The sequence below is a fragment of the Passer domesticus genome, chromosome 34, assembly GCF_036417665.1.
Source record: "Passer domesticus isolate bPasDom1 chromosome 34, bPasDom1.hap1, whole genome shotgun sequence".
Classification (NCBI taxonomy): Eukaryota; Metazoa; Chordata; class Aves; order Passeriformes; family Passeridae; genus Passer; species Passer domesticus.
This window is the reverse complement of record NC_087507.1, coordinates 1369217-1396558: the sequence shown is the minus strand read 5'-3', so window position 1 is coordinate 1396558 and position 27342 is coordinate 1369217. Positions and strand designations below refer to the sequence as shown.

Genomic DNA, 27342 nt, shown 5'->3' with positions numbered 1-27342 from the left:
TTCCGGTGCCGATCTCGGTCCCGTTCCCGGAGCCGTTCCCGGTCCCATTCCCGGTGCCGGTCTCGATCCTGGAGCCGTTCCCGGTCCCGATCCGTTCCCGGTCCCGTTCCCATTCCCGATCCCGGTCCCGATCTCAATCCCGGAGCCGTTCCCGATCCCAGTCCCGGTCCCGATCCCGTTCCCATTCCCGGTGCCGATCTCGGTCCCGGTGCCGGTGCCGGTCCCGTTCCCGGTCCCATTCCCGTTCCCGGTGCCGGTCCCGATCCCGATCCCGGTCCCATTCCCGGAGCCGGTCCCGTTCCCGTGCCGATCCCGGTGCCGTTCCCGGTGCCGTTCCCGGTGCCCGGCGCGGCGCGGTGAGGCCGGTGCTGGCGAGCGGTGCTGTCGGGCTGCAAGCGGCCGCGGCGCCGGCGGCTACTGCGAGTTGTAGAAGGCTCCGGGGGCGCCGGGGCCGTCGAGGCCGTCGAGGCCGAGCAGCTCGGGGCCGCCGCAGTACTTGGGGTCGTAGACCTGGCGCGGCAGCCCGTACACCGTCATGCCCGTCTGCGAGGCGCCCTTGTTGCTGCCATCTGCAGCCCGATGGTGCCCGTGTCGCAGCGCTCCATGCCCAGCGCCGGCTCGAAGATCTGCCGCTTGGTGCCCGGCGCCGTCATGCCCGCCTGCGGGGAGAGCGGCGCGGTGGTACCGGGACCGGGCGGGGCGGGCACCGGGACCGGGCGGGGCGGCGGGCACCGGGACCGGGGCAGGGTGGTGGCAATGGGAACCGGAGTGGGGTGGTGGGCACGGGAACCGGAGCGGGGCAATGGGCACGGGGGGCGGCGCGGTGGGCACGGGGACCGGGCGGGGGCGGTGGTACCGGGAACCGGAGCACGGTGGTGGCAACGGGGACCGGCTCGGGGCGGCGGGCACGGGAGCAGAGCGGGGTGATGGCACCGGAGCGGGACGGCGGGCACGGGCAGCCCGAGGGGACGGCAGTGCCCCCATGGGGTGGCAGTGTCCCCGCGGTGTCCCGTGTCCTCCCCATGGTGGCAATGTCCCCATGCCCCCGCGGTGTCCCCGTGCCCCCATGGGGTGGCAGTGTCCCTGTGTCCCTGTGTCCCCCCATGGTGGCAATGTCCCCGTGGTGGCAGTGTCCCGTGTCCCCGCGGTGTCCCCGCGGTGTCCCCATGGTGTGGCAGTGTCCCCGCAGTGTCCCCGTGCCCCCATGGGGTGGCACTGTCCCCACAGTGTCCCCACAGTGTCCCCGCGGTGTCCCCGCGGTGTCCCCGTGTCCCCGCGGTGCCCCCACCTGGCTGGCGCCCTTGTTGGTGCCCATCTGCAGGCTGATGGTGGCCTGGTCCAGGGGCTGGTCCGTGCCCAGTTTGGGGTCGTACAGGTGTCGCCGTGTCCCGTACGCCGTCATGCCCTGCTGGCTGGCGAACTTGTTGGTGCCCATCTGGGGGACAGCGACAGCGCGGCCGTCACCCGCTGTGCCCGAGGGCCCCCGGGTGTCCCCGGGGTGTCCCGGGTGTCCGGGGTGTCCCCCCGGTGTCCCCGGTGTCCCCGGTGTCACCTGCAGCCCGATGATGTTCCTGCCCTCGCGCAGCTTCTCGGGCTGGAAGCGCCGCTGCTGCTTCTCGGCGTATTTCACCCCCAGCCCCACCTTGTTCCCCTTCGTCTTGGCCTGGGGGGCACCGGGGGGGGTTCGGGGGGGGCTCATGGGGCCCCCCCAGACCCCAAATACCTGAGATGGACCCCAAAATCCCGACCCAGATCCCAAAATCCCGACCCAGACCCCAAATTCCTGACCCAGACCCCAAATACCTGGGCTGGATCCCAAATTCCCACCCCAAACCCCCTCTGCATCCCCCCAAGTCTCCTCCAGGACCCTCCCCGGGCTCTGTCCCTCCCTGTGGCCCCCCGGAGACCCCCTCAAGACCCCCGGGGACCCCCCCAGACCCCTCGGGACCGCTCCAAGACCCCCCCCAAGACCCCCAGGAATCCCCCAAGACCCCCGTGGCCCCCCGGGACCCCTCCAAGACCCCCCCAAGGCCCCGGGAACCCCCCAAAGACCCCTGGGGACCCCCCAGGACGCTCCCCAGACCCCTGCAAGCCCCCCGTGTCCCCCCGGGAACCCCCAAAGACCCTCGGTGACGCCCCCAAGAGCCCCGGGGACCCCTCCCAGACCCCCCCCAGACCCCCCGGACCCCCCGGACCCCTCCCAGACCCCCCCGGACCCCCGGGCTGACCTGGCTGGCGAGGGCGATGAGCGTGGACTGCACCTGCGTGTGGTTGGTGTTCTCGAAGAGGTCGTTGGCCTCGAAGATGTCGTGGGGCTTCACCCCGTAGCGCGTGATGGCGCGCAGGAAGTTCCCGATGTTCTCCAGCTGCGCCCCAGGGGGGTCGGGTTTGGGGTTTGGGGTCAGGGTTGGGGTCGGGTTTGGGGTTTGGGGTTGGTTTGGGGCTGGGTTTGGGTTGGGGGTCAGGATTTGGGGTTTGGGTCAGGTTTGGGGTTGGGTTTGGGGTTTGGGGTTGGGTTTGGGTTTGGGGTCCGGTTCGGGGTTTGGGTTTGGGGCTGGGTTCGTGGTTGGGTTTGCGGCAGGGTTTGGGTTTGGGGCCACATTTGGGTTTGGGGTGGGGGTTGGGGTCGGTTTGGGGTCTGGTCTGGGGTTTGGGTTTGGGGTCGGGTTTGGGTCTGGAGTCAGGTTCAAGACTGGGTTTGGGTTTGGGGCTGAGTTTGGGGCTGGTTTGGGTTTGGGGTCAGGGTTGGGGTCTGGTTTGGGGTTGGGTTTGGGGTTTGGGGTCAGGGTCAGGTTTGGGGTCGGGTTTGGGTTTGGGGTCGGGTTTGGGGTTGGGGTCGGGTTTGGGTTTGGATCAGAACCCTCCCCCCAGCCCCTCCCCCAATTTCGGGGATCCTGCCCCAAATCCCCCCGGGGTTTTTGGGGTCCCCCCTCACCTTGTGCCAGTTCTGGACGGGTTCGTTCACCTTCGGCACCGAGCCCGGCTCCAGCTTGTTGATGAGCCTGGGGTCACGGGGGGTCATTGGGGGTCATGGAGGGGTCACGGGGGGTCATGGAGGGGTCACGGGGGGTCACAGGGGGTCATGGGGGGTTTCTCAGGGTTTCCAGAGGTCCTGGGGGTGTCCCAGGGGGATCCTGAAGGGTCCTGGGGGTCCCGGGATGTTTCTGAGGGTTCCTGGGGGGGGTCCCGGGGGGTCCTGAAGGGTCCCAGGGGGGTTCCGGAGGTGTCCCAGGGGGTTTCTGAGGGTTCCTGGGGTGTTCCCAGGGGGGTCCGGGGGTCCCGGGGAGGTTTTGGGGGTCCCGGGGGTCCCGAGGGGGGGTGCCGTACTCGCAGAGGATGACGCCGTCCTTGAGCCCGTCCATGAAGTTGTCCCCGATCCGGCGCCCCGTGGTGGCCTCGATCCAGGCCCGCAGCTCCCGCTCGTGCTGGGGGTCGTACTTCTGCGCCAGCTGGGACAGACGGACACGGGGACAGTCAGGGACAGACGGACACCGGGACAGTGAGGGACAGGGGGACAGGGACAGGGACAGTGAGGGACAGGGACAGACGGACAGGGGGACAGTCACGAGGGGACAGTGACAGGGACAGAGTGTGGGCCAGCTGGGACAGAGGGACAGGGACAGTGAGGGACAGGGGGACAGGGAGAGGGGACATGGCAGGGGACACGGGACAGGGACAGGGGACAGGGGATGGGAAAGGGACAGTCACGAGGGGACAGGGCATGGGGAGAGGGGACAGGGACAGTGACAGGGGACACGGGGACACGGAGGTGGAGATGTGGGGCCAGCGACAGGGGCTGGGGGAGCACGGGGACACCGCCAGGGGACACGGGACAGTGACGGGGGACAGGGGGACATGGGGACATCGCTGGGGGACAGGGGACAGTGACGGGGGACTGGGACAGTGACAGGGGACAGGGGGACATGGAGACAGCACCAGGGGGACGTGGTGGCACGGAGGATGTGGGGGACACCCTCGTGGAGATGAGAGGACACGGGGACAGGGTTTGGGGACAGACAGGGTTTGGGGACAGGGAGGGTTTGGGGACAGGGACAGGGGACAGGGACAGGGGACAGTGGACAGGGGACAGGGGACAGGGAGGGTTTGGGGACAGGGACAGGGGACAGGGAGGGTTTGGGACAGGGAGGGTTTGGGGACAGGGACAGGGGACAGGGGACAGGGAGGGTTTGGGGACACCACGGGGGACACGGGGCCACCCTCCGTGTGACACATCCCCGCCACATCCCCCACCCGCTGGTGACACCACAACCCGGGGGGCGGGGGGATGGATCTGGGGACACCCCGTGGGGCCGGGGACCCCCGGGCGGCGCCGTTTCCCCGTCCCCGAGGGGCGGAGGCGCCGGGACCCCCCCGGCCCCCCCGGGGGCGGCGGGCCCGGGCCGCCCGAGCCTTTGCCCATATATAGCCCCGGGCCGGGGCCGCCGCCGCCCGCCCGCCGCGCTCCGCCGCCTTATAAGGGCTCGCGGCGGGGCCGGGGGCGCGGGGCCCCCCCGGTAACCCTGGCCCGGTGACCCCCCCGCCGCGCCCGGCAGCGCCGCCCCCACCGGCCCGTTAACCCTCACCGGGCCGGGCGCCGCCGGGACGCCCCCCCCCCCCCACACCGGGGGTCGCCCCCTCCCCTCCTCGCCCCCCTCGGGGGGTGCCGGTGTCGCCCCCCGCTCCCCTCCCGTTCACCGGCGGCACCGGGGGGCTGCGGGACCCCCCCGGGGGGCGGCTGGGGAGGGGAGGGGGCGCCCCCCGGGGAACCGGAGCCCCCCGGGGAACCGGAGCCCGCCGCTGCTCCCGGGCAGCACCAGGGACAGCGCCCGGCCCGGCCCCGCGCCCGCCGCGACCCCCGCCCGCCCGGGACCCCCGGCCCGGCCCGGCCCGGCCCGGCCCGGCCCGGTTCGGTTCGGCTCGGTTCGGTGCCGCTCACCTTGTTCTTCACCTCGGCCGAGAGCCCGTAGGCCGGGCCGCGGTTGAAGTGCGCGTTGGACATGGCGGGGGTCGCGGGGGTCGCGGGGGTCGCGGCTGGGGCTTGTCCCGGGTGGGCGCGGGGCTGTCCCGGGTGGGGTCGGTGCCCTGGGCTCGGCTCGGTGCCCTCGGTCGCTCCCTCCCGGTGCCGCTCCCGGCGCCACTTTTAAAAGTGGGCGGTGGGCGCGGAGCCCCCCCCGGGCCGCGGCCAATCCGCGCCCTCCGCCGCGCTGACGTCACGGCGGGGCGGGTGATGGCGTCATTTTTTCCACATTTAGCGGGGGGATCCCGCACTTGGGGGGGGGGGGGAATCCGGAACGCCCCCCCCCCGCCCCAAATCCGCCCCGCCCCGCTCTGCCCCTCCCCCCACGGGGGTTCCCCCAGGAGCGGGGACCCCCCCAGACCCCGGGACCCCCCCAGACCCCCGGGACCCCCCCCCTCGACCCCCCCACGCTCCCGGGACCCCTCCCCCGGTGCCGTCACCGGATCGGACTCCGCCGCCCCCCCCCGGGGCACCGGGACTCGTCACGGGTGGGGAATGTCCCCCTCCCCCCCCCCCCGCCCCTCCCCCCCCCCCCCCCGCCCCTCCCCCCCCCGCGGCTCCGGGACCCCCCCGGGGCTTTGGGGACACCGGGGATCCCCCCCGCCCCGGGGATTCCGGGAACCCCTCCCCCCCGCGCCGGTGCGGCTCTGACGTCACGGTTCACCCCCCGTGACGTCACCGCCCGTCCCCGAGCTCGTTACGGGGCGCCGCTCTGACGTCACGGGGGATCCCCCTCCGAGCCCCGCCCCTCGCCGCCCGGCCAATCAGCGCGGCCGCCGGGAGGCGCCGAGCGGCGATTGGCTGCGCTCGGCAGGCCCCGCCCCCTGACGCGGGAGCGCGTGGTCAGGGCCAAGATGGCGGCGCCCAGCGGAGCGACCCGCGCCGGGGACGGCGGGACAGGGAGACACTGAAACACCGGGACAGCGGGACAGAGGGACACCGGGACAGCGGGACAGAGGGACACCGGGACAGCGGGACACCGCCATGCGGCTGGGCTGGGTCCGCGCCGCCCTGCCCGCCGCCTCTGGGGCGGCGCCGGAGCGCACGAGGTGCGGGGACAGAGGGACAAGGGGGACAGAGGAACAGGGGGACAGAGGGACACAGGGACACGGGGACAGCCGTGTCGTGACCCCCTCTGCCCCCCAGCTCTGCCGCAGCCTGTGCCAGCGCCCCGCGCGCGTCCCCAGCGGGGGGACCCCGAAACCCGACAGGGCCCGGAGCCGCGACCCCGAGCAGGGGGACACCGACCAGGGGGACACCTCGGGGGGTCACTCCTCAAGGGGTGCCACCTCGGGGGGTGCCACCTCAGGGGGTGCCACCTCAGGGGGTGACACCTCAAGGGGTGACACCTTGTGGGGTGCCACTTTAGAAGGAGACACCTCGAGGGATGGTTCCTCAAGGGGTGACACCCCGTGGGGTGACACTTCAGGGGGTGACACTTCAGGGGGTGACGCCTCAGGGGGTGACACCTTAGGGGGTGACACCTTAGGGGGTGACACTTCAGGGGGTGACGCCTCAGGGGGTGCCACCCCCAAGGCCCCCGTGCGCCACCTCCGCTGGTACCGCTCGCAGCACAAGCGCGGCCGCGGTGACCCCGGCGGTGACCCCGGTGACCCCGGTGACCCCAGTGGTGACCCCGGCGGTGACCCCGGTGACCCCGGGGCCGCGTTCGTGGCGGCGCTGCGGCAGCTGGCACAGGCCCCCCCGGGGCGCGGCGGGCGCCTGGCGCTGGTGGAGGCGGCGCTGGCGGCGCTGGAGGCGCGCGGCGCGGCGCGCAGCCTGCCCGCCTACAACGCGCTGCTGCGGCTGCTGCCCCGCGGGCCCTGGCTGCCCCGGGGGCTGCAGCGCCTGCTCTGGCCCTTCCCGCGGCAGCAGGAGTGCGGGCTGCGCCTGCTCGAGCAGATGGAGCGGCACGGTGCGTGGGCACGGGGACACGGGAGGGATGGGGACGGGGACACGGGGACAGGGACAGGGACAGGGGGCATGGGGACACTGGGGACATGGGGACAGGGACATGGGGACAGAGGAGTGATGGGGACATGGGAGTGATGGGGACATGGGAGTGGGACGGGGACAGGGACACGGGAGTGATGGGGACACGGGCACACGGACAGGGACATGGGGCTGATGGGGAGAGGGACACTGGGATGGGGACACGGGGACACTGGGGACACGGGGCACAGGGACAGGGACACGGAGTGATGGGGACAGGGACATGGGACAGGGACAGGGACAGGGACACGGGAGTGATGGGGACAGGGGAGTGATGGGGACGGGGACAGGGGACACGGGGACACGGGGCACAGGGACAGGGACATGGGGACAGGGGACATGGGGCTGATGGGGAGAGGGACACTGGGATGGGGACACGGGGACACTGGGGACATGGGGCACAGGGACAGGGGACACGGGAGTGATGGGGATAGGGACATGGGGACAGGGACAGGGACAGGGACACGGGAGTGATGGGGATAGGGACATGGGGACAGGGACATGGGGACAGGGACATGGGGACAGGGGACACGGGGACACTGGGGACACGGGGCACAGGGACAGGGGGACACGGGAGTGATGGGGACAGGGACATGGGGCTGATGGGGACACGGGGACACTGGGGACAGGGGACTGCCCTGCTGGGGACACGGCAACAACCAGGACTGCCTGGTCCCCTGACAGGGGACAGGGACACGGGACTGCTGGGACTGGGGGACACTGGGGACACTGGGGACACCGGGGACACGGGGCTGCTGGGGACACGGGGGTGGTTCGTTCCCCAGGTGTGATGCCGGACGCTGAGACACCTTTCCTGCTGCTGTCACCCCAATGTCCCTGCTGTCCCCAACACGTCCCTAACGTGTCCCCCTGTCCCCAGGGGTGATGCCCGACGCCGAGACGCGCTTCCTGCTGCTGGGGGTGTTCGGGCCGCGCAGCCGCCCCGTGCGGAAGCTGCAGCGGATGCAGTTCTGGCTGCCGCGCCTGCGGCACCTGGACCCCCACCCGCTGCCCCCCCGGCTGCCCCCCGGGCTGGCGGCGGCACGGCTGGGGCTGCAGCGCATCGCCTGCGACCCGGGAGCCACTGTCACCGTGGTGCAGGTGGGACAGGGACAGGGACAGGGCTGGGGACACAGGGGGGACACGGGGGACATGGGGGACACCGAGCCTGGGGCTGCAGCGCATCGCCTGCGACCCGGGAGCCACTGTGACCGTGGTGCAGGTGGGACAGGGACAGGGACAGGGGACACAGGGGGGACACAGGGGACAGGGACAGGGGACACAGGGGACACAGAGCCTGGGGCTGCAGCGCATCGCCTGCGACCCGGGAGCCACTGTGACCGTGGTGCAGGTGGGACAGGGACAGGGACAGGGACGGGGGGGGACACAGGGACAGGGCTGGGGACACGGGGGGGACACGGGGGGGACACAGGGCCAGGGCTGTCCCTGCAGTGACCCCGTGTCCCCGTCCCGCAGCCGCCGGTGCCGGACTCGGGGGACGACGAAGGCTCCGTGCAGCCCTTCATCCTCAGTGCGTGCGGGGCTGGGGGGGCTTGGGGGATCTGGGGTCCCGGGGTGGGGTCTGGGGTCCCGGGGTCTGGGGTCCCGGGGTGGGGTTTGGGTCCCTTGGGGGGGTTTTGGGGTCCCTTGGAGGTCTCTGTGAGAGGGGTTTGGGGTCGGCTGTCCCCACTGTCTCTGTGTCCCACTGTCCGTGTGTCCCCAGCTGTCCGTCTGTCTGTCCCCAGGCTGCCAGAGCCCCGAGCAGCGGGAGCTGCTGGCCCCGTGTCCGTGTGTCCCCATGTCCGTCTGTCTGTCCCCAGGCTGCCAGAGTCCCGAGCAGCGGGAGCTGCTGGCCCCGTGTCCGTGTGTCCGTGTGTCCGTGTGTCCCCATGTCCGTCTGTCTGTCCCCAGGCTGCCAGAGCCCCGAGCAGCGGGAGCTGCTGGCCCGGCACGGCCCCGCCCGCCCGGTGTTCGTGGAGGGGCCGTTCCCGCTCTGGCTCCGCGGGACCCTCCTCAAATACTTCGTGCTGAGGGGGGACCCCCTGCCCCCCCACCTGCGGGTCAGCCGGGGGGCTGGGGGGGTCCTGGGGGGGTCCTGAGGGGGTCTGGGGGGGTCCTGGGGGGGCCTGGCGGGTCCTGAGGGGGGTCTGGGGGGTCCTGGGAGGGGTCTGGGGGGGTCCTGAGGGGGTCTGGGGGGGCCTGGGGGGTCCTGAGGGGGTCTGGGGGGGCCTGGGGGATCCTGGAGGGTCCCAGGGGGTCTCAGGGGGTCCTGGGGGTGCTGGGACAGGTGGGTTGGGACCCCCAGCTCCAGCCCGGGTGTGCAGGGAGACCCCAGAACCCGTGGGCTGGGTAGGAGGGAGACCCCTCCCCACGGCCAGAGCCCCCCTTTGTGCCCCCCAGCCCATCCCAGACCCCTCCCCACGGCCAGAGCCCCCCCAGCCCATTCCAGACACCCCCCAGCCCCCCACCCAACCCCCCTTTGTGTGCCCTCCAGGACCCCTCCCCACCCCCAGAACTCCCCCAGACCCCCCCCAAATCCCCATTTTTCCCCCCCAGGACCCCTTCCCGCCCCCAGACCCCCCCCATTTTCCCCCCAGAACCCCCCCAAACCCCCTTTTTTTTCCCCCCAAGACCCCTCCCCACCCCCAAACCCCCGTTTTCCCCCCCAGGACCCCCTCCCAGACCCCCTTTTGTGCCCTCCCCACCCCCAGCCCTCCCCAAATCCCCCTTTTCTCCCCCCAGGACCCCTCCCCACCCCCAGCCGCCCCCCAACCCCCCCATTTCCCTCCCCAGGACCCCCCCAAACCCCCTTTTGTGACCCCCAGGACCCCTCCCCACCCCCAGAACCCCCCCCCAAACCCCCCCATTTTCCCCCCAAACCCCATTTGTGCCCTCCAGGACCCCTCCCCACCCCCAGCTCCCTCCCCAAAACCCCATCTTCTCCCCCCAGGACCCCTCCCCACCCCCGTAGCCCCCCCCCAAACCCCCATTTCCCCCCCCAGGACCCCCCCCCGGACCCCGAGCGCAGCCTTTACTTCCCGCTGCGCCTGGAGCTGGAGCTGGAGCGCGGCCCCTGGGACGACGACGGCTTCGCCGTGGAGCCGGGTTGGTTGGGGGTCCCGGGGGGGGTCCCTGTGCCCCCCCGTGCCCCCCCTGACCCCGCCGTGTCCCCCCCCAGCGCAGGAGGGCCCGGTGCTGGCGCTGTGCGTGCCGGGGGCGCCGGGGCGCCGCGCCCTGGCGCGCTGGATCGCGGCGCTGCAGCGGCACAACCCCGCCCTGGCCCGGACCCCCGTGCTCTTCCGCCTGGGCCCGGGGGCCCCGCCCCCCCCGGGACCCCCGCCCGCCGCGCGCCTGGGCCCCGGCGGCCCCCCGGAGCCCCCCGAGAGGGGCAGCGGGGAGGGGGAGACGCCGGGGAGGAGCGGCGGCGAATAAAGGGAGACGTGGTGCAACGGAGGGGGTCTCGAGTCTTGGGGGCTGGGGGGGCTGGGGGGATTTGGGGGGGTTTGGGGAGGGGTCTGGGGGGGTTTGGGGGATGCTTTGTGGGGTCTGCGGGTGTTTTGGGGGGGCTGGGGGGGTTTGGGGAGGGGTCTGGGGGGGTTTGGGGGGATGCTTTGTGGGGTCTGCAGGTGTTTTGAGGGGTCTTGGGGGGTTTTGGGGGCTCTGGGGGTGTTTGGGGAGGGGTCTGGGGGGGGTTTGGGGGGTGTTTTGGGGTGTCTGCGGGTGTTTTGGGGGGGCTGGGGGGGTTTGGGGAGGGGTCTGGGGGTGTTTTGAGGGGTGTTTTGGGGCACCTGGGGGCATTTTGGGGGGGTTTGAGGGCATTTTGGGGGGTCTAGGGGTGTTTTCAGGGGTCTGGGGGTGTTTGGGGAGGGGTCTGGGGGGGTTTTGAGGGATGCTTTGTGCGGTCTGCGGGTGTTTTGAGGGGTCTTGGGGGGTTTTGGGGGCTCTGGGGGTGTTTGGGGGAGGGGTCTGGGGGGGGTTTGGGGGGTGTTTTGGGGCACCTGGGGGGTGTTTTGGGGGGTCTGGGGGGGTCTGGGGATGTTTTAGGGGGTCTGGAGGTGTTTGGGGAGGGGTCTGGGGGGGTTTGGGGGGTGTTTTGGGGTGTCTGCAGGTGTTTTGGGGGGGCTGGGGGGGTCTGGGGATGTTTTAGGGGTCTGGAGGTGTTTGGGGAGGGTCTGGGGGTGTTTTGGGGGGTCTGGGGGTGTTTGCAGAGGGGTCTGGGGAGGCTGGGGGTTGTTTGGGGAGGGGTCTGGGGGGGTTTTGGGGGATGCTTTGGGGTGTCTGCAGGTGTTTTGGGGGTTCTGGGGGTGTTTGGGGAGGGGTCTGGGGGGGTTTTGGGGGGTGTTTTGGGGCATCTGGGGGCATTTGGGGGGTTTTGAGGGGTCTAGGCATGTTTTGGGGGGTTTGGGGGGGCTGGGGGGGTTTGGGGAGGGGTCTGGGGGTGTTTTGAGGGGTGTTTTGGGGCACCTGGGGGCATTTTGGGGGGGTTTGAGGGCATTTTGGGGGGTCTAGGGGTGTTTTCAGGGGTCTGGGGGTGTTTGGGGAGGGGTCTGGGGGGGTTTTGGGGGATGCTTTGTGGGGTCTGCAGGTGTTTTGGGGGGGCTGGGGGGGTTTGGGGAGGGGTCTGGGGGGTTTTGAGGGGTGTTTTGGGGCATCTGGGGGCGTTTTGGGGGGTTTTGAGGGTTCTGGGGGTGTTTTGGGGGGTCTGGGGGGGTTTGGGGAGGGTCTGGGGGGGTTTTGGAGGGTCTAGGGGTGTTTGCAGAGGGGTCTGGGGTGTCTAGGGGTGTTTGGGGAGGGGTCTGGGGGGTTTTGAGGGGTGTTTTGTGGCATCTGGGGGCATTTGGGGGGGGGTTGAGAGGGTCTGGGGTGGGGTTTTGGGGGGGCTGTGTGTCCTGCGCCGTCACAGGAGGGGATTTTGGGGGGCTGGGGGTGTTTGGGGAGGGGTCTGGGGGGGTTTTGGGGCGTGTTTTGGGGCATCTGGGGGTGTTTTGGGGGGTTTTGAGGGGTCTGGGGGTGTTGTGGGGGGTCTGGGGGTGTTTGGGGTGGGGTTTTGGGGGGGCTGTGTGTCCTGCACGGTCACAGGAGGGGATTTTGGGGGGCTGGGGGGTTTGGGGGTCTCTTAGGGGGGTCCCCGGTGAATGTGGGGAGTCCCTTTGGGGGTCCCCAGTGACTTTGGGGGGATCCCCGGTGATTTTGGGGGGTCCCCAGTGAGTTCTAGGGATTCCTTTGGGGGTCCCCAGTGACTTTGGGGGTCCGCGGTGTTTTTGGGGGTCCCTTTGGGGGGTCCCCAGTGAGTTTGGGGGGTCCCTTGGGGGGGGGTCCCCGCTGTTTTTGGGGGTCCCTTTGGGGGGTCCCCAGTGACCCCCACGCGCAGCACCCGCACACACCCACACCCAGCGCTGCCGCGCCGCGCTCCTCTCTCCCATAACCCCTTTTTTTTTGGGGTGTCTCCCTTTCCCCCCAGCGACCCCTCCCCAAATAAAACCCCCCCAGATTTTGGGGGGGGGGGGGCAGTGCGGGCAGCGCGCCGCGCGCATGCGCACACCGCGCCGCGACGCCGCCGGGCGGGGCGCGCCGCTGACGTCACCGCAGCGCGCCGCGCCATGAGCGCGGCCGAGCCCGGGGGGTCCCGGGGGTCCCGGCGGCCCCGAGCCCCGCAAGGCGCGGGGCAGGCCCCGCCTGACGGACACGGACCGCGCGCGGCGGCGCCTGGAGTCGCGCAAGAAGTACGACGTGCGGCGCGTGTACCTGGGCGAGGCGCACGGGCCCTGGGTGGAGCTGCGGCGCCGCAGCGGATGGAGCGACGCCAAGCTGGCGGCCTACCTGCTGGGGCTGGAGCGGGGCCAGCGCGCCGGCCGCCGCGGGTCAGCCCCGGGACAGCCGGGGACAGCCGGGGAGCGGGGCCCGGGGGGCTGGGAGCGGGCCCCGGGGGTCGTGGGGGGCGTTGGGGGGTCGTGGGGGGGTGGTGGGGGTCTCCTCCTGAGCGGGCCCCGGGGGGTCCCCGGGGGGTGGGGGTCTCCTCCGTACCGGGGCTGGGGGCGTTCAGCGGCCCCGGGGCGCGGCGGGCGCTGTCCGCGGTGCTGGAGCGGCGCCGGGCGGTGTCGGGGCCTTCCTCCTGCTCTTCTGCTCCTCTTCCTCCTTCTCTCGGTCTTCCTCCCCCTCCTCTTCCTCCTCCTGTCCCCCTGCCCCCCCCCGCCTCTCCTCGTTCTCCCCGGCGCTCCCGGGGGAGGAAGAACGGGAGAGAACCGAGGAGGAGGAGGGGGAGGAAGGCTGGGGAGGAGGGGGAGGAAGGCTGGGGAGGAGGAGGAGGAGGAGGGCCGGGGAGGAAGGCCGGGGGTCCCAGCCCCTGCCCCCCCTCCCATCCCCCTCTCCCCACAGCAAACCCTGGGAGCAGCTCCCGAAAAAACCCAAACGCAAGAAACGTGAGTGGGGGTCCCTGGGGGGCTGCGCCCCGATTGGGGGGCTGTACCTGGTCTGGGGGGGGCTGCACCCCATTTTGGGGGGCTGTACCCAACCCTGGGGGGGCTGTGCCCCGATTTGGGGGGCTGTGCCCCAATTTGGGGGGCTGTACCTGGTCTGGGTGGGCTGTACCCAACCCTGGGGGGGCTGTGCCCCATTTGGGGTTCTGCCCCTCCCTTTGGGTGCTCTCCCCCTCATTTTGGGGTGGTTGTACCTGACTCTGGGGGTCCTCCCCCTCCCCCCGGGGGTCCCTGCCCCTCCCTTTGGGGGTTGTCCCCCTCTCCCGGGGTTCCGTGCCCCTCACTTTGGGGTCCCTGCCCCTCACCCCGGGGGTCCGTGCCCCTCACTCTGGGGGCTCTGTTCCCCTCTCCCGGGGGTCCCTGCCCCTCCCTTTGGGGTCCCTGCCCCTCACCCGGGCTCCGTGCCCCTCTCCTGGGGGTCCCTGCCCCTCTTTGGGGTCCCCACCCCTCACTCTGGGGGTTCAGCCCCTCTCCCAGGCTCTGTGCCCCTCACCCCGGTGGTCCCTGCCCCTCACCCCGGGGGTTCCCTGCCCCTCACTTTGGGGGTCCGTGCCCCTCACTCTGGGGGTTCAGCCCCTCACTCTGGGGCTCCGTGCCCCTCACCCCGGGGCTCCGTGCCCCTCACTTTGGGCTCCGGGGCAGGGCGCCGGCGGAACGTGAACTGCCTGCGGCACGCGGTGCTGTGGTACGAGGACCACGGGCAGCGCTGCCCGTACGAGCCGCGCCTGGCCGAGCTGGAGCCCGCGCTGGGGCTGCCGTGCGCGGCCGTGTGGCAGTGCGAGCGCGGCCACCGCTACTTCCAGGACCTGCAGCCGCCGCCGCGCCCGCGCCGCGCCTCCGACGGCGACGACGGTGGGACACGGCACTGGGGAGTGGGGTCTGGGGGGTTTGGGGTGTGGGGATGGGGGTTTGGGTGTGTGGGGTCTGGGGGTGTGGGGTTTGGGGTGTGTGGGGTCTGGGGATTGGGGTGTGTGGGGTTTGGGGTGTGTGGGGTCTGGGGGTGTGGGGATTGGGGGGATTGGGGTGTGGGGTCTGGGGTTTGGGGTGTGTGGGGTCTGGGGGTGTGGGGTCTGGGGGGTTTGGGGTGTGGGGATGGGGATTGGGGTGTGTGGGGTCTGGGGGTGTGGGGATTGGGGTGTGTGGGGTCTGGGGGTGTGGGGATGGGGGTTTGGGGGTGTGTGGGGTCTGGGGGTGTGGGGATGGGGGTTTGGGGTGTGTGGGGTCTGGGGGTGTGGGGGTTTGGGGTGTGTGGGGTCTGGGGATTGGGGTGTGTGGGGTCTGGGGGTGTGGGGTCTGGGGGTGTGGGGATTGGGGGGATTGGGGGTGTGGGGTCTGGGGTTTGAGGTGTGTGGGGTCTGGGGATTGGGGTGTGTGGGGTCTGGGGGTGTGGGGATTGGGGATTGGGATGGGGGATTGGGGTCTGGGGGTGTGGGGTTTGGGGATTGGGGATTGGGGTGTGGGATTTGGGGGGTCTGGAGTCTGGGGATTAGAGTTTGGGGTCTGGGGATGGGGGTTTGGGGTCTGGCGTCTGGGGTGTGTGGGGATTGGGGGGTTTGGGGATCGGGGTTTGGGGATTGCGGTTTGGGGGTGTGGGAGGGGGATTCGGGTCTGGAGCTGTGGGGGGATTGGGGTCTGGGGGTGTGGGGTATGGGGGGTCTGGGGGTGTGGGGTATGGGGGGTTTGGGGTCTGGGGGTGTGGGGTTTGGGGATTGGGGTTTGGGGTGTGGGATTTGGGGGTCTGGAGTCTGGGGATTGGGGTCTGGGGGGGTGAGAGGGGGATTGGGGTCTGGGGGTGTGGGGTTTGGGGGGATTGAGGTCTGGGGGTGTGCAGTGTGGGGATTGGGGTCTGGGGGTGTGGGGGGGTCTGGGGGTGGGGGTATGGGGGGTTTGGGGATTAGGGTTTAGGGGTTGGGGGGATTGGGATCTGGGGTGTGGGGATTGTGGTCTGGGGGTGTGGGGTATGGGGGGATTGGGGTTGGGAATGGGGGATTGGGGAAGATTTGGGGTCAGGAATTTGGGGAGGGGGCGCGAGACCCTCCCCTTGACTCCCCGCTTCCCTCGCAGCCTCCGCCTCTTCCTCCTCCTCCTGCTCCTCCTCCTCCTCCTCCTCCTCGGGGGGCTGCAGCTCGCGCTCTGAGGCGGCCGCGGGCGGGGGTCCCGCCCCGCCCGGGGGTCCCGGCCCCCCCGGGGGTCCCGAGGCGCTGGGGGGCGGTGGTCTGCGTGCCCCTGCCCCTGGCCCTGCCGCGGGGCCCCCCCCTGCTGCTCCTGGCCGGGCCCCCCTGCGAGGGGCTGGGGGGGCTGCAGCTGGGGCTGGGGGGGCACGAGCTGCTGCTGGGGGCGGGGGGCGGCCTCGCCCAGCCCCCCCCGGAGCCCCCCCCGGCCAAGACAGGTGAGGGGGGGGGAATAGGGATTTGGGGTCGGGAATGGGGGGGATTGGGGTCGGGAATTGGGGATTGGGGAAGGGGTTTGGGGTCGGGAATTGGGATTAGGGAAGGTTTGGGGTCGGGGATTGGGGGGGATTGGGGTCGGGAATGGGATTTGGGGAAGGGGTTTGGGGTCGGGGATTGGGGGGGTTTGGGTGGGGAATTGGGGATTGGGGTCGGGGAATGGGATTTGGGGAAGATTTGGGGTCAGGAATGGGGGGCTTGGGGTCAGGAATGGGGGATTGGGGAATATTTGGGATCGTGAATTGGGGGATTGGGAATTGGAATTGGGGAAGATTTGGGGTCGAGAATTGGGGGATTGGGGAATATTTGGGGTCAGGAATTGGGGATTGGGAATTGGGATCGAGGAAGATTTGGGGTCTAGAAAAGGGATTGGGGTCAGGAATGGGGGACTTGGTCAGGAATGGGGGATTGGGGAAGATTTGGGGTCAGGAATTGGGGATTGGGGTCGGGAATGGGGGATTGGGGTCGGGAATGGGGGATTGGGGTTGGGAATTTGGGGGTCGAGGAAGATTTGGGGTCAGGAATGGGGGGATTGGGGTTGGGAATTTGGGGTCGAGGGAGATTTGGGGTCAGGATTTAGGGGCAGGGGCTGGGGCTGGGTTTGGGGGTCACGAGTGGGGCGGGGCAGGAGCTGGGGGGGTCCCGGGGGGTCTCACCGGCCCCCGCTGCTGGCAGAGGAGGATGAGGAGGAGCCGCTGCTGAGGCTGAAGCAGGAGGAGCTGCCCCCCCCCGCCGAGCCCCCCCCTCCGGAGCCCCCCCCGGGGAGCCCCCCCGGGACCCCTCCCCAATTGAGGAGCCCGAGGGGCCGACGATCATCTACGAGATCCCCAAAGAGCCAGAGAGGTGGGGGCTGGGGGGGTTCGGGGGGTCCCTGGGGGGGTTTGGGGGGCCCGGGGGGGTTTGGGGGTCTCTGGGGGATCCCTGGGGGATTTTGGGGGGTCCCTGGAGGCCTCGGGGGGGAGTTGGGGGTCCCTGGGAGGGATTTTGGGGAGTCCCTGGGGGTCCCTGGGGGGGTTTGGGGGGGTCCCTGGGGGGCTCCGGGGGTATTTGGGGGGGTCCCGGGGGGGGGTTTGGGGGGTCTCTTGGGGGGTTTGGGGGGGTCCCTGGGGGTTTCCTGGGGGGATTTGGGGGGTCCCCGGGGGGGTTTGGGGGTCTCTTGGGGGGGGTTTGAGGGGGGTCCCTGGCGGGTTTTGGGGGGGGGATTTGGGGGTCCCTGGGGGGGTCTGGGGGGTCCCTGGGTGTGAGAAGGAGGGGGGAGCACCCGGGGGGGTTTGGGGGTCAGGCCCTGTTTTATTGGGGGACTTTCAGGAGTTTTGGGGGGGTTTTTTGGGGAGGGGTCGTTGTGGGGGCGGGCGGGGGGCTCAGCGGGCTCAGGCGAGCCGCTCTGCCCCCTGCCCCCCCGCCTTTTTGGGGAGGGGTCTCACGCCGGGCCCCGCAGGCGCCGGCGGAGCCGGAGGGGCCGCGCCCCCTCCCCAGAGCCCGAGGACTCCCCCGAGACCCCCGAGGAGCCCCCCGGGTGCCCCCGCGGGCAGGGGGGCAGCGCTGCCAGCGGCTGCCAGGTGTGCCTGGGGGGGGACGCCCCCCTCACCTGTGCTGAGCCCCCCAGAGCCCCCCCACAGCCCCCTCACCTGTGCTGAGCCCCCCCAGAGCTCCCCCAGAGCCCCCTCACCTGTGCTGAGCCCCCCAGAGCCCCCTCACCTGTGCTGAGACCCCCCCTGAGCCCCCCCAGAGCCCCCTCACCTGTGCTGAGCCCCCCCAGAGCCCCCTCCAGAGCCCCCCTCACCTGTGCTGAGCCCCCCAGAGCCCCCTCACCTGTGCTGAGACCCCCCTGAGCCCCCCCAGAGCCCCCTCACCTGTGCTGAGCCCCCCCAGAGCCCCTCCAGAGCCCCCTCACCTGTGCTGAGCCCCCCCACAGCCCCCCCCACAGCCCCCTCACCTGTGCTGAGCCCCCCTCACCTGCCCCAAGGCCCCCATACCCCCTCGTGCCCCCCCTGAGCCCCCCCCAGAGCCCCCTGAGCCCCCCTCACCTGCCCCAGACCCCCCTGACCCCCCCTGCTGCCCCCCAGAGCCCCCCGGGCCCGGAGCAGCGCGGGGGTCTCAGCCAGGTGAGCCCCCGGCCCGGCTGTGGGCGGAGCCTCCACCCGGCCAAGCACCTGCGGCGCCAGCGGGGCGTGGCCTCAGGTGAGTGCGGGTGTGCCCAAAACCCCCCTGAGCCCCCTGAGACCCCAGACCCCTGTGCCCCCTGACCCAGCGGGGCGTGGCCTCAGGTGAGTGCAGGTGTGCCCCCAGACCCCTCCCCTGTGCCCCCTGACCCCCTGTTGCCCCCAGGTGAGCCCCCAGCACCCCAGGTGTGCCCCAGGTGAGCCCCCCAGCCCCGTTGCCCCCATTGCCCCCCAGCCCCCATTGCCCCCCCATTGCCCCCATTGCCCCCGTTACCCCCGGGTGAGCCCCCAGCCCCCCATTGCCCCCCCAGCCCCATTGGCCCCACAGCCCCCATTGCCCCCATTGCCCCCCCCAGCCCCCATTGCCCCCCATTGCCCCCCATTGCCCCCATTGCCCCCCATTGCCCCCATTGCCCCCCCAGCCCCCATTGCCCCCATTGCCCCCCGTTACCCCCATTGCCCCCATTGCCCCCCCAGCCCCCCATTGCCCCCGTTACCCCCCCCAGCCCCCATTGCCCCCCCAGCCCCCATTCCCCCCCCCAGCCCCCCATTGCCCCCCCCAGCCCCCATTGCCCCCATTGCCCCCGTTACCCCCCCAGCCCCCATTGCCCCCCCAGCCCCCCATTGCCCCCCAGCCCCCATTGCCCCCCCCAGCCCCCCCCGTTGCCCCCCCATTGCCCCCCATTGTTGCCCCCCCGTCCCCAGGCCCGCGGCAGTTCTCCTGCGGCACCTGCGGCAAGGCCTTCAAGCGCAAGAACCACCTGGAGGTGCACGGGAGGACCCACACCGGGGAGACCCCCCTGCAGTGAGTGACCGATGGGGGGGGTCCCGGGGGTCCTGCCCCCCCCAGCGGGGGGGTCTGACGCCCACCTGGCCCCCCCCAGGTGCGAGGGTGTGCGGGTTCCGCTGCCGCCAGCGGCGCCTCCCTCACCTGGCACATGCGGAGGCACGGGGGGCTGCAGGGCGCCCCCGAGCCCCGCGGCACCTAGCGAGCCCCCAGACTCACCTGGGAGCCCCCAGACTCACCTCGCACCCCCCGGGCTCGTCTGGGAGCCCCTGGGCTCATCTGGATCCACCTGGGACCACCCCGGATTCACCTGGGACCCTCGTGATTCACCTGGGACCCCAGACTCACCTGGAGCCCCCCCGGACTCACCTGGATCCACCTGGGACCACCCCGGATTCACCTGGGACCCCAGACTCACCTGGCACCCCCAGAATCATCTGGGACCCCCCGGACTCACCTGGATCCACCTGTGACCCTCTGGATTCACCTGGACCCCAGACTCACCTGGGACCCCCCAGACTCACCTGGGAGCCCCCAGACTCACCTGGGATCCCCCTGGATTCATCTGGGTCCCCCTTGGATTCACCTGGAGCCCCCCAGACTCACCTGTCCCGTCCCCCCCCGAGGTGTCCCTGTGCCCCCCCCTCACCTTTTATTTATTTCCTTTTTCTCTCTTGCCCCCCCCACCGTGGGGACACCTGGGGGTTTTTTGGGGGGGGGTCTGGGGACCCTGGGGGGGGGGGGAGAAGCTCAGACCCCCCCCCAGCCCCTCGGGACCCCCCCCCAGTCCATTAAAATCAGGACTTTTCGTGGTGCTTCTTTTCTGGGGCGGGGGTTCCAGGGAGTCCTGAGGGGTCTGGGGGGTCCCGGGGGGTCTGAGGGGGTCCCGGGGGTTCTGGGGGGGGTCCCGGGAGGTCTGGGGGTCCCGGGGGGGTCTGGGGTCTCTCCCCGCCGCCCCCTCCTCCCGGCGCGGCCGCTCGGGGCCCGGGCCGGGGCTCGCCGCTGTCCCCCGGTGCTGAAGCGGCGGCGGCGGCTCGTGCGCGGCCTTCATCACCCTCCTCTTCCTCTGCCTCCCTCCTCCTCCTCCTCCTCCACCCTTCCTGCGCTTTCTCCTCCGCTCCTTCCTCCTCCTCCATCCCCTCCCCGTCCTTCCTCCCCTTCCTCTTCCTCCTCCATTCCCCCTTTCTTCCTCCTCTCCATCCCTCCCGTCCTTCCTCCTCCTCCTCTCCATTCCCGTCCTTCCTCCTCCTCCTCCTCCCGTGGGCGGGGTCTCGGGGGTCTCGGGGGCTCCTGCGGGGGGGGGGCGGTCCTGTTTTTTTTTAGGGGGAGGGGTCCGGGCAGCCCCACCTCTTTTTTTTTTTTGGGGGGGGGCGGTCGGACCCACCTTTGTGGAGGGGGGGGGGGGCGCGGACTGAACCATCTCGGGGTGGGGGGGCGGATTTTGGGGGGCCCCGCCCCGCGCCCGCCCAAGGACGTTTAAAGGACCGAACGGGGCCGCCGCTCGCAGCGCCCGGTGCCCGCCGCCGCCGCGACCCCCGGAGCCCCCCCCGGCCTCCCCCCGGGCCCCCCGAGCCCTCGGGGCCCTGCGGGGACCCCCCCCCCCGGCACGGCGACACGATGGTGACGGTAGGAACGGGGTGGGGAGGGGGATTGCGGGGACCCCCCCATCCTCCATCCCCCCCCATCCTCCATCCCCCCCCACCCCAACTGCCACCCTCCCGTGCTGCCCCCACCCCCAATTGCCACCCCCCCCCCTTGGTGTCCCCCCCCTCGCCACACGCTGGGTTGGGGACACGGCGTCACTCGCGGGTGGCACCTGCAGGGGAGGGAGGGAGGGAGGGGCGGGGACCCCTCCCCACACCGCGGCCGATTTGGGCGGGGGGTCGCACACGCCACACGTGTGCCGCCGTCCCCACGCCCCCCCCCCCGGGGCCGTGGCTGGTGGCCCCGGGTGTCCCCGTCACCCGGCGACAAAGGGCCATTGTCACCCACCCCGCGCTATTGGGGAGGGGGAAGGGGCGGGGGCGCGGCCGCACAATGGGGGGATTGTCCCCCCCTGGCCCCACCCGGGTGTCACTGTCCCCCGTGCGCTGTCCCCGCCTCCCGCTGTCCCCCCGCGTGTCTGTGTCCCCTCCCCAGCTCGCTGTCCCCCTCCCCGCGTGTCCGTGTCCGTGTCCCCTCCCCAGCTCGCTGTCCCCCTCCCCGCGTGTCCGTGTCCGTGTCCCCTCCCCAGCTCGCTGTCCGTGTCCCCTGCCCGGCTCGCTGTCCCCCTCCCCGCGTGTCCGTGTCCGTGTCCCCTCCCCAGCTCGCTGTCCGTGTCCCCTCCCCAGCTCGCTGTCCCCCTCCCCGCGTGTCCGTGTCCGTGTCCCCTCCCCAGCTCGCTGTCCGTGTCCCCTCCCCGGCTCGCTGTCCCCATCCCCGCGTGTCCGTGTCCCCTGCCCGGCTCGCTGTCCCCCTCCCCGCGTGTCCGTGTCCCCTCCCCAGCTCACTGTCCCCCGCGTGTCCGTGTCCGTGTCCCCTCCCCGGCTCGCTGTCCCCCCTCCCCGCGTGTCCGTGTCCGTGTCCCCTCCCCAGCTCGCTGTCCGTGTCCCCCTCCCCAGCTCGCTGTCCCCATCCCCGCGTGTCCGTGTCCGTGTCCCCTCCCCAGCTCGCTGTCCGTGTCCCCTGCCCGGCTCGCTGTCCCCCTCCCCGCGTGTCCGTGTCCCCTCCCCAGCTCACTGTCCCCCGCGTGTCCGTGTCCCCTGCCCGGCTCGCTGTCCCCGTCCCCGCCGTCGCTGTGCCCTGGCCGCCGCCATGTCCCCTCAGTGTCCCCGGTGTCGCCGGTGACTCGGTGTCCCCCCAGCAGATCCTGAGCACGGTGGAGGCGCAGGCTCCCGGCGCCGCGGGGCCGTCGGGCTGCGGCCCCGTGCCCGTGCCCGTGGTGGCCGTGCCAGGCCCGGGGGTGGCGGCGGCGCTGCCCAACGGGGCCCCCCCGGGACCCCCGCCCGTGGCCGACGACAGCAAAACCAACCTGATCGTCAACTACCTGCCGCAGTCCATGAGCCAGGAGGAGCTGCGCAGCCTCTTCGGCAGCCTCGGCGACATCGAGTCCTGCAAGCTCGTGCGGGACAAGGTCACCGGTACGGCCCGGGACAGCCAGGGACAGGCAGGGACAGCCAGGGGACAGGGGGACAGGGCAGGGACACGGGGACGGCCAGGGGACAGGGCAGGGGGACAGCCAGGGGACACGGACAGGACAGGGACAGGCAGGGGACAGGGGGACAGGCAGGGGACAGGGCAGGGGGACAGCCAGGGGACAGGCAGGGACACGGGGACAGGGCAGGGGACAGGGCAGGGGGAGAGGGCACAGGGACAGGGCAGGGACACGGGGACAGGGCAGGGGCACAGGGATGGGGCAGGGGGACAGGCAGAGGACAGGCAGGGACACGGGGACGGCCAGGGGACAGGGGGACAGGCAGGGGACAGGCAGGGACACGGGGACAGGCAGGGGACAGAGGGACAGGGCACAGGAACAGGCAGGGACATGGTGACAGGACAGGGGACAGGCAGGGGACAGGGACACGGGGACAGGCAGGGATATGGAGACAGGGCAGGGGGACACGGGGACAACGCAGGGACACGGGGACAGGGCAGGGACAGGGCAGGGGACTGGGCAGGGGACAGGAAGGGGACAGGGACACGGCCTGGGGGGACAGGACACGGGGACAGGCAGGGACACGGGGACAGGCAGGGGACAGGGCAGGGGACACGGGGATGTGAGTGGTGCAAGACGGGACCACAGGGACATGGGCAGGGGGACAAGGGACACAGCACATGGGGAAATGGGACACGGTGACATGGGAAGGGACAGGGGACACGGGGACCTGTGGGGACAGGGACAGACCTGGAGGTGACCTGGGAGCAGGGACAATTCGGTGTCCCCCCACTGCCCCAGTGTCCCTGTCCCCACGGGTTTGACCCTGCGTGCCACTGTGTCCATGGGGACACAGGGGACAGCGAGGCTGGCAGGATCTGGGGACAGGGACGGGGGTGGCCCTGGGAGCACAGGGGACAGGGCCACCCCGCTGACCGGTGACACCGTGCCCCAGGGCAAAGCCTGGGCTACGGCTTCGTCAACTACGTGGAGGCCGGCGACGCCGACCGGGCCATCGGGGCCCTCAACGGCCTCAAGCTGCAGACCAAGACCATCAAGGTGCCCTGGGGACACGGGGGTGGCACCTGGGGGGCTTCCGGGGGTGGGGGTGGCACCTGGGGGGCTTCCGGGGTGGTGGGTGGGCACCTGGGAGCCCTTGGGGATGGGGAGGGCACAGGTGGGATCCTACAGGGGGGCACTCGTGGGGCTCTCTGTGGTGGTGGGTGGGAGCCCTGCCCGTGTCCCCCGGGGGGTCCCGAGGGCTCACCTGTCCCCCCAGGTGTCCTACGCCCGGCCCAGCTCGGCCTCCATCCGCGATGCCAACCTGTACGTGAGCGGGCTGCCCAAGGCCATGGGGCAGAAGGAGATGGAGCAGCTCTTCTCGCAGTACGGCCGCATCATCACCTCCCGCATCCTCGTGGACCAGGTCACGGGTGAGGCCAGCTGCACCCAGGGGTGCTCAGCCCGCCTCGGGGGTGGGACAGCCCTGGGCTTGGGGGTCCTGGGGGGTTCTGGGGGGTGGGACACTCCTGGGGGATTTTGGGGGGTGGGACATCCCTGGGAATGGGAGTCCTGGGGGATTTTGGGGGGGTGGGACATCCCTGGGAATGGGATTTTGGGGGGGTGGGACATCCCTGAGAATGGGAGTCCTGGGGGATTTTGGGGGGTGGGACATCCCTGGGAATGGGATTTTGGGGGGTGGGACATCCCTGGGAATGGGAGTCCTGGGGGATTTTGGGGGGTGGGACATCCCTGGGAATGGGATTTTGGGGGGTGGGACATCCCTGGGAATGGGGGTCCTGGGGGATTTGGGGGCTCTGCAGAGGTGGGGCTCCCCTTGGGGGGGGTCCCCAGCCGTCCCTTTCGGGTCTGTGGGTGGGCCAGGCGGGACGGGGGCTCTGGGGGGGTTTTGGGGAGGGGGCTGTCCCCGACCCCCGTGTCACCTGCGCAGGCGTGTCGCGGGGGGTGGGCTTCATCCGCTTTGACAAGCGCGTGGAGGCCGAGGAGGCCGTGCGGGGGCTGCACGGGCAGAAGCCCCTCGGGGCCGCTGAGCCCATCACGGTCAAGTTCGCCAACAGCCCCGGGCAGAAATCGGGGGGGGCCCTGCTGAGCCTCTGCCCCGGGGCCCGGCGCTACGGGGCCCTGCACCCCCCCCCCGCAGCGCTTCCGGTGAGGCACGGGGCTGGGGAGACCCCCGGGAGGGGGGAGACCCCCGGGAGGGGGGGAGAGACCCCCGGGAGTGGGGGAGACCCCCGGGAGTGGGGGAGATCCCCGGGAGTGGGGGAGAGACCTGGGAGTGGGGGAGACCCCCGGGAGTGGGGGGACCCCCGGGAATGGGGGAGACCCCCGGGAGGGGGGGAGATCCCCGGGAATGGGGGGAGATCCCCAGGAATGGGGGTCCTGGGGTGTTGGAGGGGTGTGACCCCCCCGGGAACAGAGGCACTGGGGGTCCTGGATGGTCCACACGGGTGGGAACAGACACCCCAAGGACCCCGGGAGTGCTCAGGGCGGGGGTCTCTGGGGGGGGGACCCCCCCTGGGCACAGGGACCCCCCCGTTAACCTCCTCTCGTCCCCCCCCAGACTGGACAATTTGCTGAACGTGGCGTACGGGGTGAAGAGGTAACGCCCACCCCCAAACCCCCTAAACCCCCCCCAAAACCCCCCCAAACCCCCCCAAACCCCCTCTCCTCGGCCTGGGGACCCTCCCCGGCGCAGGAGGGGGCCCCGGGAGCCCCGCGCTGACCCCGGGCCAGCCCGCTGTCGCTGCTGCCCCAGGTTCTCCCCGCTGGCCATCGAGGCGGTGCCGGCGCTGGCCGGGGTGGGCTTGGGGACCCCCGGGCCGGGCTGGTGCATCTTCGTCTACAACCTGGCGCCCGAGGCGGACGAGAGCGTCCTGTGGCAGCTCTTCGGGCCCTTCGGCGCCGTCACCAACGTCAAGGTCATCCGCGACTTCGCCACCAACAAGTGCAAGGGCTTCGGCTTCGTCACCATGACCAACTACGAGGAGGCGGCCATGGCCATCGCCAGCCTCAACGGCTACCGCCTGGGCGACCGCGTGCTCCAGGTGTCCTTCAAGACCACCAAGCAGCACAAGGCCTGAGGTTTGTGGCCCCCCTCCCCGCCCCAGGGGGGCTGCGGGGTCTCCTGTTGGGGTGTGGGGACCGCCCACCTCTGTGAGCGCCGTGGAGGAACTCGGATGGAGGTCTTGGGGACCCCCGCTGTGGGCACCGTGGGGAAAGCCAGCTGGGGCTTGGGGGCCTTGGGGACCTTCAGGGACCCCCATGGAGAAACCCAACTGGGGACCTTGGGGACCCTCAGGGACCCCCATGGAGAAACCCAACTGGACCTTGGGGACCTTCAGGGACCTTCAGGGACCCCCATGGAGACCATGGAGGAACTCAGCTGGACCCTGGGGACCTTCAGGGACCCCCGTGAGCACCATGGAGGAACTCAGCTGGAGATCTCGGGGACCCCCACGAGCACCAAACACATCCTGGAGACCTCAGGGTCCCCCCATGGGCACTGTGGAGACCACGGAGAAAGCCAGCTGGAGACCTTGGGGAGCCTCAGGGACCTTCAGGGACCCCCATGAGCACCATGGAGACCATGGAGAAACCCACAGGAAGACCTGGAGACCTCAGGGTCCACCCCCATGGGCACCATGGAGACCACGGAGGAACCCCACTGGAGACTTGGGGACCTTCGGGGACCCCCACGAGCACCAAACACCTCCTGGAGACCTCAGGGTCCCCCCCATGAGCACCATGGAGACCACGGAGGAAGCAGATTTCAGGTCCTGGGCACCCCCTCCATGGACATCCTGGGGTCTCCATGATGGACAAACACACCTGGAGACCTCGGAGACCGTGGGGACACCCCACAGACACCGTGGAGACCCCGGGGAGACCCCCTCCGTGGCCGCTGAGGACACCCTGGGGACACCTGGACGCCCTCACCTGTCCCCGACGGGCACCCTGAGCCCTCCTCCAGGCGCTGCAGGGCACTGGGAGGGGCCCTGGAGACCCCCCAGGACACTGTGGACACACCTGGGACCCCCCCAGCCCGGGGTACCCCCCCAAACCCCCACCACTCCGGCAGTGGCCGGACCACCTGGAGCGGTGCCCCCCCCCTCACCTGATCCAGGTGTGTCCAGGTGGGGGCTGTGCCCCCCCTGCCCTCCACCCCCAGGGGAGGGGGGGGGCGGCGTCTTCTCGCTCTCTCCTTCTTTCCATGTTTTCCCTTCATTTTCCGGGGGAGGGGGAGGAATTTTTGGGGAGGAAGAACAAAAATGAGAATGAAACACGTGTTTAATTAGACCCGTTACCCGTTTATCAGGTAAGGAGGAGCGTGGCTGGCGCCGGGAGCGGTGACTCCTCGGGAGCCGCCAACCCAAATCCATCTATTTTTATAGCAGAATATTAAAAATATCCCCCGAAATCCCCAAAATCGCCTTTCCAGAGGGGGCGAGAACCTGTTTTGTGCTCCCCGAGCTCCTTGGAAGCAGCTTGAGAACCCCCAAGAGCGATCAAGGCAACTTCTGGGGGGTCAATGGCACTAAGATTCCAGGGATTGCTCTGGTACCCCCAAAACTGGGAGGGAGGGGATGTGTCTTGTCACACTTCCCCCCCCTCCCTTCCCAAATTCTCCAAAATGGGCAATTTTTGCCCCAAATTACTCCACTTAGAGCCTCCTGTCCAAAAAAAATAAGGGCGGAACCCCACCTGAAAAGCCCCAACCCTGAGTTCCCCCATACTCCTTATCATCGTTATTATTCTTAATTATTCTTAATTATTCTTCTTATTAATTATTATTGGTGTTGTTATTATTATTATTATTATTATTATTACTATTATTGCGATTCTTATTTATTTTCCCTTCGCCGTCGGGATAATTTCTCACTTTTCAGTGGTTTATTTCCCATTTATTTCCTATTCTTCCCTGCTTTTACCCTGATCCTGGTACTCCCCGGGACCCTCTTTTTTCCCCCCAGACCCTTCCCCAAAACCCATCCCAGCTCCTGGTTTTTTTGTGTCGTGCCTGTGTGAAGCTTCTTGTAGTTTTAATTATTATTAATATAAATATTTAGGAGCGACCCCCGTGTCCAGATCCGCCATCACACACCCCCCCCCCCCAAACTCTGACCCCCACCCCCTCTCCCAGGGATCCAGCCCTGGAATTTGGGGAGGGGGCCAGGGGACCCCCAATTCAGTAGCAATAAGGGGTCCCCACCTCAGCCCCGGCCCATTTTTGGGGGGCCCAACGCGGGGACAAAAGGTGCCCAGGGACCCCCTTGTGGCACTGCGGGACCCCTCGGAGGGGACCGGGAC

At 70.5% G+C, this 27342-nt stretch overlaps 4 protein-coding genes across 4 annotated transcripts; 3 read left to right on the top strand and 1 right to left on the bottom strand.

The window, feature by feature from the left end:
* Positions 1–292: 292 nt before the first annotated feature.
* Positions 293–5243, bottom strand: CNN1 (calponin 1). Its single transcript, XM_064402119.1, is given in 8 exon segments — positions 293–569; positions 572–659; positions 1289–1435; positions 1553–1663; positions 2229–2366; positions 2936–3002; positions 3328–3449; positions 4937–5243. Coding segments are annotated over 8 exon segments (891 nt in total). The 5' UTR covers positions 5000–5243; the 3' UTR covers positions 293–414.
* Positions 5244–5871: 628 nt separating this feature from the next.
* ECSIT (ECSIT signaling integrator) lies at positions 5872–10458 on the top strand. The gene is made up of 8 exons (XM_064402003.1): positions 5872–5908; positions 5966–6066; positions 6164–6932; positions 7890–8110; positions 8486–8540; positions 8921–9069; positions 10012–10114; positions 10188–10458. Exons 1-8 carry the CDS (start codon positions 5872–5874, stop codon positions 10439–10441), a joined length of 1689 nt encoding a protein of 562 aa, XP_064258073.1. The 3' UTR covers positions 10442–10458.
* A 2083-nt stretch (positions 10459–12541) lies between these two features.
* On the top strand, positions 12542–19590 carry ZNF653 (zinc finger protein 653). The gene is given in 11 exon segments (XM_064402002.1): positions 12542–12545; positions 12615–12870; positions 13385–13428; positions 14128–14337; positions 15550–15874; positions 16617–16775; positions 17371–17491; positions 17999–18113; positions 18800–18899; positions 18986–19013; positions 19015–19590. Coding segments are annotated over 11 exon segments (1431 nt in total). The 3' UTR covers positions 19084–19590.
* A 753-nt stretch (positions 19591–20343) lies between these two features.
* ELAVL3 (ELAV like RNA binding protein 3) lies at positions 20344–25515 on the top strand. Its single transcript, XM_064402118.1, is given in 9 exon segments — positions 20344–20507; positions 21724–22000; positions 22970–23073; positions 23294–23447; positions 23966–24149; positions 24151–24183; positions 24596–24634; positions 24791–25116; positions 25377–25515. Coding segments are annotated over 8 exon segments (1125 nt in total). The 5' UTR covers positions 20344–20498; the 3' UTR covers position 25116; positions 25377–25515.
* Positions 25516–27342: the final 1827 nt, after the last annotated feature.